The 14,451-nt window shown below is 45.1% G+C and overlaps 1 protein-coding gene across 5 annotated transcripts in view; it reads left to right on the forward strand.

Annotated features, from left to right (window-relative positions):
• Nucleotides 1–14,451, forward strand: part of LOC129701070 (regulator of G-protein signaling protein-like) — a 67,834-nt gene that overhangs the window by 15,492 nt on the left and 37,891 nt on the right. For all 5 annotated transcript variants that reach the window (XR_008724148.1, XR_008724147.1, XM_055642025.1 and 2 more), the window contains exons 9-13: nt 733–795; nt 1,266–1,509; nt 10,346–10,453; nt 11,128–11,233; nt 12,165–12,358. Coding sequence is in view for 3 of the 5 variants with exons in the window: in XM_055642025.1 (XP_055498000.1) it covers nt 733–795; nt 1,266–1,509; nt 10,346–10,453; nt 11,128–11,233; nt 12,165–12,358 (715 nt within the window). In the remaining 2 variants the exon portion in view is untranslated. The remainder of the gene's footprint in view (nt 1–732; nt 796–1,265; nt 1,510–10,345; nt 10,454–11,127; nt 11,234–12,164; nt 12,359–14,451) is intronic.

Consider the following 14,451-nt stretch of genomic DNA (forward strand, 5'->3'; position numbering starts at 1 on the left):
GGGCTCTTAAAGATAGCGGAATCAGGGAAAATGGGGAGAAGGCAGGAACTGATTGGGTATGATCAGCCATGATCACATTGAATGGCGGTGCTGGCTTGAAGGGCTGAATGGCCTACTCCTGCACCTATTGTCTATTGCCTATTGTCTGTTGATAGAGGTTTTCCGTAGCCAGGTGATAGTTACATGCATTTAGGATAGCAAAGCATAAAAAGGTTATCCAGTTGACTAAAAGCGCAGTCACCACAAGGTGCAGTTTTGTTAGTTTAGGAAGGAACAGCAGGTGTTGGTCTAAACCGAAGATAGATACTATTGCTGGAGGAACGGTGGTGCAGCGGTAGAGTTGCTGCCTTACAGCGCTTGCAGTGCCGGAGACCCGGGTTCGATCCCGACTATGTGTGCTGTCTGTACGGAGTTTGTACGTTCTCCCTGTGACCACGTGGGTTTTTTCTGAGATCTTCGGTTTCCTCCCACACTCCAAAGACGAACAGGTTTGTAGGTTAATTGGCTTGGTAAATGTAAAAATGAGCCCTAGTGTGTGTAGGATAGTGTTAATGTGCGGGGAGCGCTGGTCGGCGCGGACTCGGTGAGCCAAAGGCCCTGTTTCCACGCTGTATCTCCAAACTAAACTAAACTAAACTCAGCAGGTCAGGTAGCATCTCTTCTTCAGACTCTGTTCTCAGTGTGGGTGAAGCAGAAACAAGTTCATTTCTGTGGTTTCTGCTCCTCCAACAGATACTCCTGGAAACATATGACGATTTTCTGGATCACGAGGATATGAACTTCCTCAATCTTGCGGTAAGACATTTGCAAATCATCGTGCTGTGTCCACCTCCATGGGTTTTAATGCTTAAGATCATGCAACCACATGACACCAAGGGCCACAAGGATCGAGATGCAAGTCCCTCTGAGCACCACCGCATTCCCAATCATCCGCAAATGTAGCATGAACAATAGGGAAAAAAAGCATATAGTGCTGGACACTGTCTCAGCAGGTCAGGCAACATCTCTGGAGAACATGGATAGGTGATGTTTCGGGTCATGAACCTTGTTCAGATCCATTAGTCAGTCTGAAGAAGGGTCCTGATCAGAAATGAATGTCAACTATCCATGTTCTCCTGAGATGCTCTATGAACCGCTGAGTTACTCCAGCACTTTGTTCCTGTTTTTGTAAACCAACAGCTGATATTCCCTAGTTCTCCCAAAACTGGTTGTTTATAAAGTCCTGTGCATTTAAGATGAAATTCTTCGTCCTTGTCCTAATTAAGGTTGGGGCCAAACCAAATGATCCAAGCAGCTGGACACAGTGCAAGAATCTGCCACCGCGTGTGGCAGACACAGAGGACCTGCACATCAGGAGGATGGCCAGGTCGATGCTACTGAACCAGGCCTGCACGGCCATTGGCGATACCGACAAACTGACCGATGAGGAATGGATGCTGCTGGTCTCTGAGGACACCACTAATCTCGGCTCCATGAAGATGGTCATAAAGGCTGCAGCTGAAGATATGGGTAAGGGAGCTAGGGAGATGGGGGGGGGGGGGGGGGGGGGGGGGGGGGGGGGGGTAAACGTTATTTTCTCCTCTCTGTTGGAAGGGAATAATCCATAGACATTCAACTTCACCCCTACCCTTACAGTGGATATTCTGTGGCATATTTCCATTGGCTGAGTTACCCAGCCAGTCAGCCAAGGGACTAAATTTACAGAACAAGCCTTGGCAACGATAGTTACCAAGACGAGGCATCTTGCCCAGATCAATTGTTATTCTGTAATGCAGATAAAAGCGCATATGTAAATTACCATCAACAAGAAACCATTATATTACATCTTCCTTTCTCCTCTAAGGGGGAGAGTGAATTGAGTTGAGTTTTGAGTTGAGTTTTTGTCACGTGTACCGAGGCACAGTGAAAAGCTCTTGTTGGGGGTGGGGGGAGAGACTCATCCTATGTGTGAAGTTCTGGACCTGAATTACATGTAATAATAAACTTGACATGAATCTTGCTGTGCCCAAACTGTCTGCAGTGATTTCATCGTTCTGTAATCTATTTTCAAGATCCAAGCGAAGGCAAGGGCTGGCTCTCATTGCCTCACTTCTTCTCACCTTGACCACAAAATAAACATCGTGAGGTGACTTTCTTCTCCTGGGGGGAGCGGAACTGACATTTACCCCGAGCCAGTTCCAAAAATGTGCATCTTCCCTAAACACCTAGGTGGGGAAGAAGCACAGCACAAGATAAGGCTATGTGATCATTATGAAGCTGTGGGCTCTGTCTGGATGTGCCTAAAGTGAAAGAAGCCCCTTTTACCGCCTCAGCACCTCCCAACATGCTGCACAGGCAGTGAGAAACCTTTGAAGCAAGGTAACAAACCATAATGTAGGGAGGAAGTTTTTGCACAGCAAGTTTCAAGTCAAGTCGGGTTTATTGTTATATGTACAAATATAGTGAGGGATAATGAAAAACTTCTTTGGAGCAGTATCACTGGCACATAGTTGCAGTTAACACATAAAAACATAAACTATACATTAGTGTGAGTATTATACACAAGGTGTACAAGGCAATGGAAAAAAATAGATAGTGCAAAAATAGAAGGCATTAGAAAACAAATGCATGGTAATTCAAGGGGTGATTTTTTATGTTTGGTTCCCAAGGTAAGATGAGGATTGTACGATTCGGTTCCAGAACCTACTGGTTGTAGGGAAGTAGCCGTTCCTGTACGTGGTGAAGTGGGGCTTCAGGCTTCTGTAGCTCCTCCTGATGGTAGCAATGAGAAGAGAGCAGGTCCAGGATGATACATGTTGCCTTCTAGAGGCAGTGCCTGGTGTAGATGCTTTTGATGGTGAGGATAGATTGGGCTGAGTCCACCAATATCTGCAGCTTCCTGTGTTTCTGTGCTTTGGAATTGCTATGATGCAAACAGTCAAGAAACTACAAACAGCATTGTGATAGTAATCACGGATAGGACTCACAGATGCTCGCTCCTTCAACAACATGCATAGGAAGCAACTGCAGATGTTGGTTTAAACCAAAGAGAGACACTAAAAGCTGGAGTAACAGAGAAGCTACCTGTCCAACTGAGTTACTCCAGCTTTTTGTGTCTGCTCCTTCAACAATATAGCTCTCTAACTTTCAAACCTAAAGGTCAAAGTATCTAAACAAAGTGATGGCAGACAAAGGTGACATTGTCATCTTCAATTATCAGGACAGAAACTAAAGGCGACTCCGGATTGTCAAAGCTGCCACAGCCAGACATAAATACAGTTTTTATCCACGAGTAGTTGCTCTACTCAACAGCCAAAAATCTGTAGCCTCCCTTTGATCTGGTATATTGTTGGTTCAAATGCTTGATCAATGGTGTTTTATCATTAATGTTTTATTATTATTAATGTTTAGTGTTTTCTGAGTCATTCGTAACTGTCACTGTATGTCATGTTGTTACTTGTGGGTGGAGCACCAAGGCAAATTCCTTGTATGTGAATACTTGGCCAATATACATACTTACTTACTTACTTACTTACTTACTTAAACTTACTTACTTACTTACTTACTTACTTACTTACTTACTTACTTACTTACTTACTTACTTACTTACTTACTTACTTACTTACTTACTTACTTACTTACTTACTTACTTACTTACTTACTTACTTACTTACTTACTTACTTACTTACTTACTTACTTACTTACTTACTTACTTACTACACTTACTTACTTACTTACTTTACTTACTTTCTTACTTACTTACTTACTTACTTACTTACTTACTTACTTACTTACTTACTTACTTACTTACTTACTTACTTACTTACTTACTTACAAATCTTACTTACTTACTTACTTACTTACTTACTTACTTATTAAATGGCATGGAAATGACTGCTAGAAATATATAATGATGACTGTGGAAGGTTGCTTTTTGGACTAGAAGCCTGTGACTAGTGGTGTGCCTGTGGGTTCAGTGCTGGGCCCATTGCTGTTTGTCATCCATATCAATGATCTGTATGAGAACATGATGAGCATGTTTGCAGATGACACTCGTGGGTGGTATTGTTGGTGGTTGTCAAACATTTCAGCAGCATCTTGATCAGTTGGGCTGAAGAATGGCAGATGGAATTTAATACAGGGAATTGTGAGGTTCCATTTGGGAAGACTGTCATAAGCAGTGTTATGTATTGCCGGGAACAATAACAATGGAGTAAGTAATTAAACAGTAATTTAATAATTAACTTCAAACATGGTATATCACCCTACACGTAAGATGCCGGAACGCATGCGCCTAGGTTAACAGTTCAGGGCAGTTCATCCCCCTCCCTGTAGGAAAGTCAACGGTTAAATATTAATAGAAGAACAATGAAATTATTTCCTTGCCACCATCCTGCCCGGTACTGGTCAACTGGCCGATGCCCCCTACTGGGCCGCCGCAGGGGGGGGGGGGGGGGGAGCTGTGTTCTATCCGGGTATTGTTGTACTCAGCTGTTCGAGGAGACGGTTGGCGATGACGTTCCCTGTTACTCAATGCATTGGTTCATCTTCTGGGTCAACAACAGGAGCCATTTCTGTAGCTTCATCGGGTCTTTTGTCAGTTCAACAGCGTATATGATCCAAAAGCCGTCTAACAGCTCTCCCGTCTGTCAGTAGTTCTGCCACTTGACTATTACACTGCTGGACAATGGGCTGGTTGCCAGTTTTGTGTGCAAGTTGAGTGTAGACTTTGTCTTCAGCCCTAAACATTCGTAGTCTGGCATGAGTATCGTAGTTTTGTTTCATGGCTTCCTGTTTGTTGCTAATGCATTCCTGGACAGCCGGCTGGAGGAGACCTGATCTGGTGCAGAGAGTCCATTTGAACATATATTTGGTGGAGGATGTGCCTGTTAATTCATTTGGAGTCATTGTAAGCATTCTATGCATCAAATGATACCGGCCAATGAAGTGCTTTTTAAGTGTCATCGCTGCTGTAAAGAGGAAACAAGCCTGATCACAGCAGCAGAATTCTGCTAACTTTTTTTAGTGATTTGGAATAAGGGATAAATACTAGCAGAGGATCAAACTCCCTGGAAAATTTTCAAAACAGCGCCGTGGGATCTTTTATATCAATCTGAGAGGACAGACATTCATCACAACCTCTGAATGACAACACCTCTGACAGGGCAAGAAGTCCCTCAGAACTTCACTAGAGTGTCATCCAAGATTATGGACGCTCTGTTGTTGATGAGCCCATAATCTTCTTCAGACCACAGTATTACATAAGTTTGGCTGCCTTGTTTTTAAGCTGACCGCTGATAGTACATGTGTAGGAAGGAACTGCAGAAGCTGATTTACACTGAAGATAGACACAAAATGCTGGAGTAATTGGGTGGGTCAGGCAGCATCTCTGGGAAAAGGAATAGGTGACATTTTGGTCTCGACCCGAAGCGTCACCTACACATTTTCTTCAGAGATGTTGTCTGACCCACTGATCTACTGCAGCATTTTGCTCCTTTGTACTACTAGTACATAATTAGTAAGATCAGCTAGAGCAACCACCAGAAATTGAAGTCATTTTAATCTATTTTTATAGATGGAAACTCACCAGAAACTTCAATTGAGGAAAAAGGGACTAAAGTGGAGACAGGAAACCAATCCCTGTAAATGGGATCATGGTGGCTGCTTTTGATCCGTCTCCCGACTCTAAAATAAACCGGTTCAGGGGTTTTCAGTTGGAAAAGTTCAATAAACACAAGGCGTCTCGTTCCCCAGTCACAGTCTCTTGAGTGTTTTTTGCTGGACTCAGCTCATTCACCGCCAGTGTATCAAAGCAGATTCAGTAGGAGCTAATTTCATCAGGCTACCCGCTGAGGCTGTCATTAGAGGCAGAGTTGGAAGCCACTGATTCAGCAGCTGCTCTGAGCCTTTTCCTGGAGATTTTGTCCCAGTATCTTGGCCTGGATAGAGTGGATGTGTAGAGGATGGTTCCACTGGGAGAGTCTATGACTGGAGGTCATAGCCTCAGAACTAAAGGACGTTCTTTTAGGAAGGAGATGAGGAGGACTTTCTTTAATCAGAGGGTGGTGAATCTGTGGAACTCTCTGCCACAGAAAGCTGTGGAGGCCAAGTCAGTGGATATATTTAAGGCAGAGATGGATAGATTCTTGATTAGTACGTGGTGTCGGAGGTTATGGGGAGAAGGCAGGAGAATGGGGTTAGGAGGGAGAGTTAGATCAACCATGATTGAATGGCAGGGTAGACTCGATGGGCTGAATGGCCTAATTCTACTCCTATCACACGATCTTATGATCTTTCTTCTGTTTCTTGATGCAAACTTGATTATGTTCACTCTGTGTATTTTGTGAAAACCAGCTTGATCCTCAGAATGTTTTTTTCTGCCGTAATTATCCAACCCTACAAGGGGGACTCTGCCTATGGAGTTGTCCTAGTTCTTTGGCCTGTGCTGAAGCTGATGTGTGTCCAGGATGTGACCTTGGCGTCAACCCAGATCTTAAACTTAATCAGAATCAGAATCACGCTTTATTCGCCAAGTATGTTTTGCAACATGCGAGGAATTTCATTGGCCAGGTCAGTCATACAATTAAAAGTAACAGAAAACTCAAAAACACATTTTAACATGAACATCCACCACAGTGACTCCTACACATTCCTCACTGTGATGGAAGGCCAAATAAAGTTCAAGTCCTTCCCTTAGTTCTTCCTCGGTCGTGTGCCTCGAGACCCCCGTTGACGGGACGATCTTGACTCCCGTAGCCGGCGGCGTTCTGGCCCTCCGCATCGAGGCGATCAGCTCCCCCGCACGGGGCGATCGAACCTCGCGTCGGGGCTGGTCGAACCTTCTGCAGCGTTGGAGCTCCCGACTAGCCTCACCAGAGACTGCGAGCTCTTACATAGAAACATAGAAATTAGGTGCAGGAGTAGGCCATTCGGCCCTTCGAGCCTGCACCGCCATTCAATATGATCATGGCTGATCATCCAACTCAGTATCCCCGTACCTGCCTTCTCTCCATACCCCCTGATCCCCTTAGCCACAAGGGCCACATCATCTCCCTCTTAAATATAGCCAATGAACTGGCCTCAACTACCCTCTGTGGCAGAGAGTTCCAGAGATTCACCACTCTCTGTGTGAAAAAAAGTTCTTCTCATCTCGGTTTTAAAGGATTTCCCCCTTATCCTTAAGCTGTGACCCCTTGTCCTGGACTTCCCTAACATCGGGAGCAATCTTCCTGCATCTAGCCTGTCCAACCCTTTAAGAATTTTGTAAGTTTCTATAAGATCCCCTCTCAATCTTCTAAATTCTAGAGAGTATAAACCAAGTCTATCCAGTCTTTCTTCATAAGACAGTCCTGACATCCCAGGAATCAGTCTGGTGAACCTTCTCTGCACTCCCTCTATGGCAATAATGTCCTTCCTCAGATTTGGAGACCAAAACTGTACGCAATACTCCAGGTGTGGTCTCACCAAGACCCTGTACAACTGCAGTAGAACCTCCCTGCTCCTATACTCATGATGGTGATTCCGCGGTGGTCCCGGTTTGAGCGATCCCAGGCAAGGGATCAGCTCCGATGTTAAGTTCGCGCCCCACAATGGGGCTCACGACAGTGCGAGGAGGCCTCCAGCTCCATCGATGGCAGGCCGCAGAGCCCGGAGAATGTGATCCGAAAATTGATCACATCTCCGGCAAGGTAGGAACTTGAAAAAATGTTTCCCCCGATCCCCCCTCCCCCCACATAAAACATTACCGAAAAACATTAAAACAAAAACTTTTAACAAACTAAAAAATAACAAAAAGAGGGAAAAGACAAACAGACTGTCAGCAGGGCTGCCATCTCCCCAGCTCCCCTGGTGGTCTTTGGTCCAATTGCAGAATTAGACTCTGAATTTAGGCAAACTATACCACCAAGATGGGACAAGACAAATGTTATATTGTCCCTCTCTCCTCTCAGCCCTGATGCAGGGTCTCGACCCTAAATATCTCTTTGCCTCCATCTCACCTGCTGAATTCATCCTGCAGTAGGGTTTTTTACACCAGATTCTCTTGTGTCTCCAGATGCTATAATGTATTTTGTCCTGCTTTCTTTCCTTATGTGACATCCTTTTGTCTCCTTTTCATCTCTAGCCTTCATTTGCCAATCTCCCCCCCCCCCCCCCCCCTCCCCACCTCTCCTGTATCCACCCATCCTAAACCACCCCCTCCCCAAGTACTTTCCCCTGCAACCACAGGAGAGGTTCCCACCTAAACCACTTTAATTCCCCTTCCCATTCCCATAATGACCTTTCTGTCCTGAGCCTCCTCCACTGCCAGAGTGAGGCCACATGCAAACAGGAGGAACAGCTCCTCATATTCTGCTTGTGAAGTTTACAATCCAACAGTGTGAACTATGAATCCTCCAATTTTAGATAACTAACCTACAAACCTCCCCGCCTCCCCTTTCTTCCCTCTTCCGCCCCTTCTCCCCACTCTCTTTCCTGTGTCCCACCTGGAAGTGCACACATGTATCCCTTTCCCCTTCTCTTTCACACCTTCCCCCTATATTCCTCCGGTTTCACATTTGGTGCCTTTTCTATCCTTATCTCTTTATCTCACACATTTTGTCTTTTCATCTCTGACTTTGGTCGCACAACCTGCCAGTAAAACACCTCTCACTTGTATCCAGTGATCACTCGTCAGTCATTATCCCACCACCACCTCTCTTTGAGATTTCTCCCCCTTACGACAATCAGTCCGAAGAAGTGTCCCGTCCCGAAATACTGCCTTTCCACAGATGCTGCCTGACCCGTTAAATTACTCCATTTTGTTGTTGCTTTAAAAAAATATATAAACCAGCATCTGCAGTTCCTTGTCTATCCAGAAGACAAAAGATGCTTGCTAAGGGTGAGTGAAGGGAGTGGCTCTGATAGGTAAAGTCAGAATGGCCACGGGGAGTAAGCTGCGGATCACTAAGTGAATGAGAGCATTTGGAGAATAAGAACATAAACAAAATAATGTAGACGAAAGAATGCAGAGCAGCAGGACATGCCTGGCATGTGGGCATTAGTGGGGGGAGAAAGGGAGAGGGAGGAAGTCCTGTCCATGTCACCACCTCAAGCTGATTCCTTCACTCCAACCACTTAAATATTGAGCATTTATTCCCTGCACAGCCCCATGGAAAAAGGCAATGTGCTGTCGGCATAAGTGTGGGCTGTTTAATCAGACTTGGTTGATTCTTCTTGACTGTATGGACACAGAAGAGAAAGTAATTAGAAAACAAGATTGGTTATAACTCAGGCCCGACTCTTCATTGGTGGCACGGTGTTTCTGTGAGAAATCTCTGGATATCAACCATGCACCTGGTAGCGGGGAGAGAGGAATGAATCCTCAAAGATGCACAAAGAATAGCTGGACACGGGCCATCTCGGGTACTGACCTCCCCACCATCGAAGGGATCTACAAGAGTCGCTGCCTCAAAAAGGCAGCCAGCATCATCAGAGACCCACACCACCCTGGCCACACACTCTTCACTCCTGCCATCAGGAAGAGCCTGAAAATGGTAATGTTCAGGAGCAGTTTCATCTCGACAAGCAACAGGCTATTAAGCACGACAATCTCTAAATATGCTCGGAACTACAGAGACTTGGGGGCATTCATTTTGTCTTTGCACTATTATTGCTTGTTTATTTATTTGTTGATTTTTTAATATATATTTTCTGAATTTTGTTGATTATGGTGTTTACAGAGTACCCTGTTGTGTATCTGTTTACGTATCTGTTGTGGTGTTGCAAGGAAGAATGTAATTGTTCCGTTTCCGTACGTATAACAATACAACACACTGGGCTCTTGGTTCTTGGCATTCTGACAGGCTCCAGATCAGTAAGATGGCGCATGGATGCTGGGCCTGAGCTGAGGGAACAACCCTCAGTCGCAGGCTACAACTGTGCAGGGACCTCCCTCCTGACGTCAGGCAGTCTTTCAGCTGTGCCGACACCTAGGTCATACAGTCAAAGAGTAAGACAGCGTGGAAACAGGCCCTTCGCCCCAACAATGTTCACGCCGACCTATATGTCCCATCTGTACTAGTCCCACCTACCACTATTTGGCCCATATCCCTCTAAACCTGTCCTATGCATCTAGGTGTGTGGCCGTCGCTGGTGACCTGGTGCCCAGTGAAGACTGGGCCAATTGAAGCTTGCCGCCATTCTGTGGAGCTCAGACACAATCTGATGGAGAAGTGGAATCCATCACGTTCCTGAATGACCTCTTCCCATTCCTATATCCTGGGTATCTAAAGACTAGCCTTTTCATTCCTGTGCGACTCCAGAAATGTGTCACTCACTGACCTTGTGTTCCTCTCTGTCCACATTCCACACCATCCCTCCCCACAGAGATCAAGAACATGACCTTTGAGGAGCTTGCACTGAAGCATCCAAGGCTGGCAATTGAGGAGCTGAGCAAGAGCTTTCATCGATATTACAAGACGTTGGTTCTACTTGGTATGTATGGGTATTGTTAATAGTAATTCTCTGGGCACTTGCCCCCCAATCCCATCCCACACTGCTTCACGATTTAAGGACATGTGACATGGAGTTTGTTCACTCTACCGTATACCTTCTAGCATCCACTATCCAGTGGTGCAGCGATAGAGTTGCTGCACCAGAGACCCGGGTTCGATCCTGACTGCAAGTGCTGTCTGTGCAGAGTTTGCACATTCTCCATGTGACCGCGTGGATTTTCTCTGGGTGCTCTAGTTTCCTCGCACACTCCAAAGACGTACCGGTTCGTAGGTTAATTTGCCACGGAGAATTAGTTAACAGGAGAAATAGCAAGATGCTGGCTTTCATGGTAAAATGCAATAGAATGATTGGGTGCTTGAAGTTGGCAGTGGCTGGCGCTAGGTGAGAGCAGCAAAGATGAAGGTGGTGCCTGGAAAGAGGGCAGGCACTCTCTCCAATGGGAACATCCTTTCATTCTGAGCAGTTACCCCTTCACCCGAAAGTCCTCTCCTTCTGCAGAAGCTTTGGCCTCTCTTGGGAGCATAAGGTCATTCAGCCTCTGAGCTAGCTCTGCCAGATCATGGGCAGTCTGCATCTTGCTCACCTGCCCACAGTGCTAACAATAACAATAACCCTTAATCCTGTCCACCTCTCCTCTGCCTCTGCTCCCACAGGTCTGCTGGATGAAGAGGTTTTGCGGGACCATCTCTACTTAAAGCTGAACGTGAAGGTTATGAAAGTCGGGAAAAAGATCTTTACAAGACCCAAAATAGTTCCCAAGTAAGCCAGCTTCACTGCAGACATGGCTCACTCAGGATGCCACAGATAGAGCAAGGCTGGGTACATGATCTACACAGGGGGTAGCGATCACAACTGTGTTGTGGGGCTGCCCATGTTGTTTCTCAATGTAGCTCCCAAACCTGTGGTCCATGCCGCGTGGGTGGCATGGTCAGTGATGAGTTGATCTCTCGCTTGAGTGCAGTGCAAAAGCAACCTCCTGTGAACTGACAACTCTATGTGAGTTTGGGGCAGGGTGACACAATAGGATAAACTCGTACTGTATTGTTGCATAGCACAGTGTTAACGCTGCCTAAACTGGGGCAGTGCGGACCTGCCCCAAGAGTCTTTGATGGAGACAGAGGAGTGGGCGTTTTACCCCCCTATCCAATTAATCTATGTACAATAAATTGATGTTGCTATTCTTGTTCCAGCAGCCCTCTACTTACACTACGCACAAACACTACGCACACTTGCACATGTTCACTTAATCTACCAACTGAAGTACTGCAGCAAGTCTGCACAATAATAAAACACTGGGCACACACCAGCAGGTCAGGCAGATCTCTGGAAAGCAAAGCAGCGTTTACCATTGAAAGGACATTGACCTTTACGGACATTATGCAGAGGTAGATTTGCTGCCTTACAGCGCCAGAGACACAGGTTCGATCCTCACTACGGGTGCTGTCCGTATGAAATTTGTACATTCTCCCCGTGACCGTGTGGGTTTTCTCCAGTTTCCTCCCACACTCCAAAGACATTGAGGTTTGTAGGTTAATTAGTCGCGCGGACTCGTTGGGCCGAAGGGCCTGTTTTCCATGCTGTATCTCTAAACTAAACTGAACTACATTTACCCACCACTGCCAGGATTTGGAGACTAACCCCAGGGGATTTTGAAGCAGATTTCGACCATCTCTTAACTTTGACTTGGCAGGAAACTGACAGATGTGCTGACGGACACAACGGGATTGCATTTCTTCCAGAGGTTCCTGGAAGCCTATGATGCTGACTTTCCACTGCAGTTCTGGCAGGCCGTAGAGCACCTCCAAAACCTCACCACTCTAAACGAGAAGCGACTCTATGTCAACTGGATGACTAAACACTTCTTCAACCAGAACATCCGTCCAGGTGGGTGCCACATAGAGGCTAGAGCCAGAGAAATCCTATCCAAATTCTTCCAATATGTCCGGAGAACATTTGTATTTCTCAGGTAGTGAGTGGGTTATAGATGGGAGCCTAATCAAGGCATTTGGATGGATGGGTTAAATACAGAACAACCTATTCTATGGATTGAGTCACCTCATAGAAATTAGTGGGATATATATATATCTGGAATAATTGGACAGGCTAGAATCTAATCAATGCTGCATGCATTTCGTCAACGCAATATCATATACTTGGTTGGTGTTTTATTGAGCATTTGGACTGTTTATATATATAGTAACAGTAACTAGGGATTAAGTCAGATGCTAAATTTAATTGAGGTTACAAAGTTCATCATTCTCTATGGAGATATAATTTATTGAGAAATTGAGACTTTTCAGAAGATTCTTCTGTGACTGCAAAAGGAAATTAAAGGCAGTACCAAATTGAACAAAACGGCATACAATATTGAAAGAATCTGGGACATATTGAGAGATTTTATGGAATCTTTTTAAGGAAGCCAACAAATAATGACTAAAATGATAATGGGAGAAAAACGTAATTTCTGACAATAAACTGGCAAGAAACATTAAACAGGATGAACGTGTATTTATACTGTAATCACCAGTGCAGTTAAAATGTTGGTCTCCGTAGACACAGATTGAGGAATTAAATGGAAAGAGACTTTGGAAAATTATTTTCTACGGTGGCAGACTCTGAAAGCAATGAATGATAGCAGAAAATTCAGGAGCAGAAGTGGGAGTCCTAGGATCTTAAAAGAAGGGTTTCGGCCTGAAACGTTGCCAATTTCCTTCGCTCCATAGATGCTGCCGCACCCGATGAGTTTCTCCAGCAATTTTGTCTACCTGCAGTGACAAATGCTTTGATAGTGATTTTCCAAAGTTCCCTAGATTCTGGAAAAGTCCCAGCAGATCACAACTGCAGCGGGGGTCATGGCAGAAGCCTCCTTGTGGCGATCCCTGAAAGCGACGACACGATGCACTGTGTGACGCATCGGGCGACAATTCTGTCAACATGTTGGATGACGACAGAAGCCAACAGCGAGCTGCATCGTCTGACACACGAGCGGACAAACAACTGCAGCAGCAGGGCTGGGAGGGAAATGGAAAGCAGAAACTGTAGTCTAGTTATAGAAGCAGCCACAGGGAAGATGGTGGAATCCATTATTTAGGAAGTAACAGCAGGAGTACAAAAACATAATGCTAACAAGCAGAACCAACAAGGCTTTATGGTGGGGATGTCATGTTAGACAAGTTTATTGGAATACTTATTGGAATAGAGGGGTATGGGCCACACGCAGGCAGGTGGGACTAGTGTAGATGGGATGTTGGTCGGTATGAGCAAGCTGGGCCAAAGGGCCTGTTTCCACACTGACTGTATGATTTTGAGGATTTAACAAACAAGGGGAATCGGTAGAGGTAGTGGATTTCCAAAATACGCATGATAAGATGCCACGCAAATAATTCCCACGCATGGTTAAAGGTTATGGCACTAGGGCAATATAATAACATGGACATGGACTGGTTGAGTAACGGAAAACAGAGTTGTAACAAAGGGTTATTATCAGGTTGGCAAGATTTCTGTTGCATAGGGGTCAGCACTGAGACTGCCACTACTTTTCAGCAAAAAACATAAATCTTGGAATCTCAGCAGGTTAGGCAGCATTTGTGGATCTGTGATATCGGGATAGATCTGTGGATCTATCCTTCACCCTCCCACTAGTTTTCTTCGGCATGTTTCCCTGACTGTGTCTGAAAAAAAGGCAGTCCGTTTAACAGATATACCCAGGTTGAAGTCACTATCCCTGTTTTCATGTTTGTGATAGGCCTGTGCCATTATTAAATAGCCTGATCACCCTTAATAAATGTCACCCCTAATCAATTGTCATTATTACCTCTGGATGTAACTATCCAAAGATTCTTCTGACTTCCCTCTCGTATTCCACTCTCTAACCTTGTATTTATCCGAAACTCTCCCACCCAACAATTCTGCTCTTGCTGATTAACGTCAGCTCCTTGATGAAATACCTCCTATTTAAAAATATAGATATACCATTG

This window comes from Leucoraja erinacea, chromosome 10 (assembly GCF_028641065.1).
Source record: "Leucoraja erinacea ecotype New England chromosome 10, Leri_hhj_1, whole genome shotgun sequence".
NCBI lineage: Eukaryota > Metazoa > Chordata > Chondrichthyes > Rajiformes > Rajidae > Leucoraja > Leucoraja erinaceus.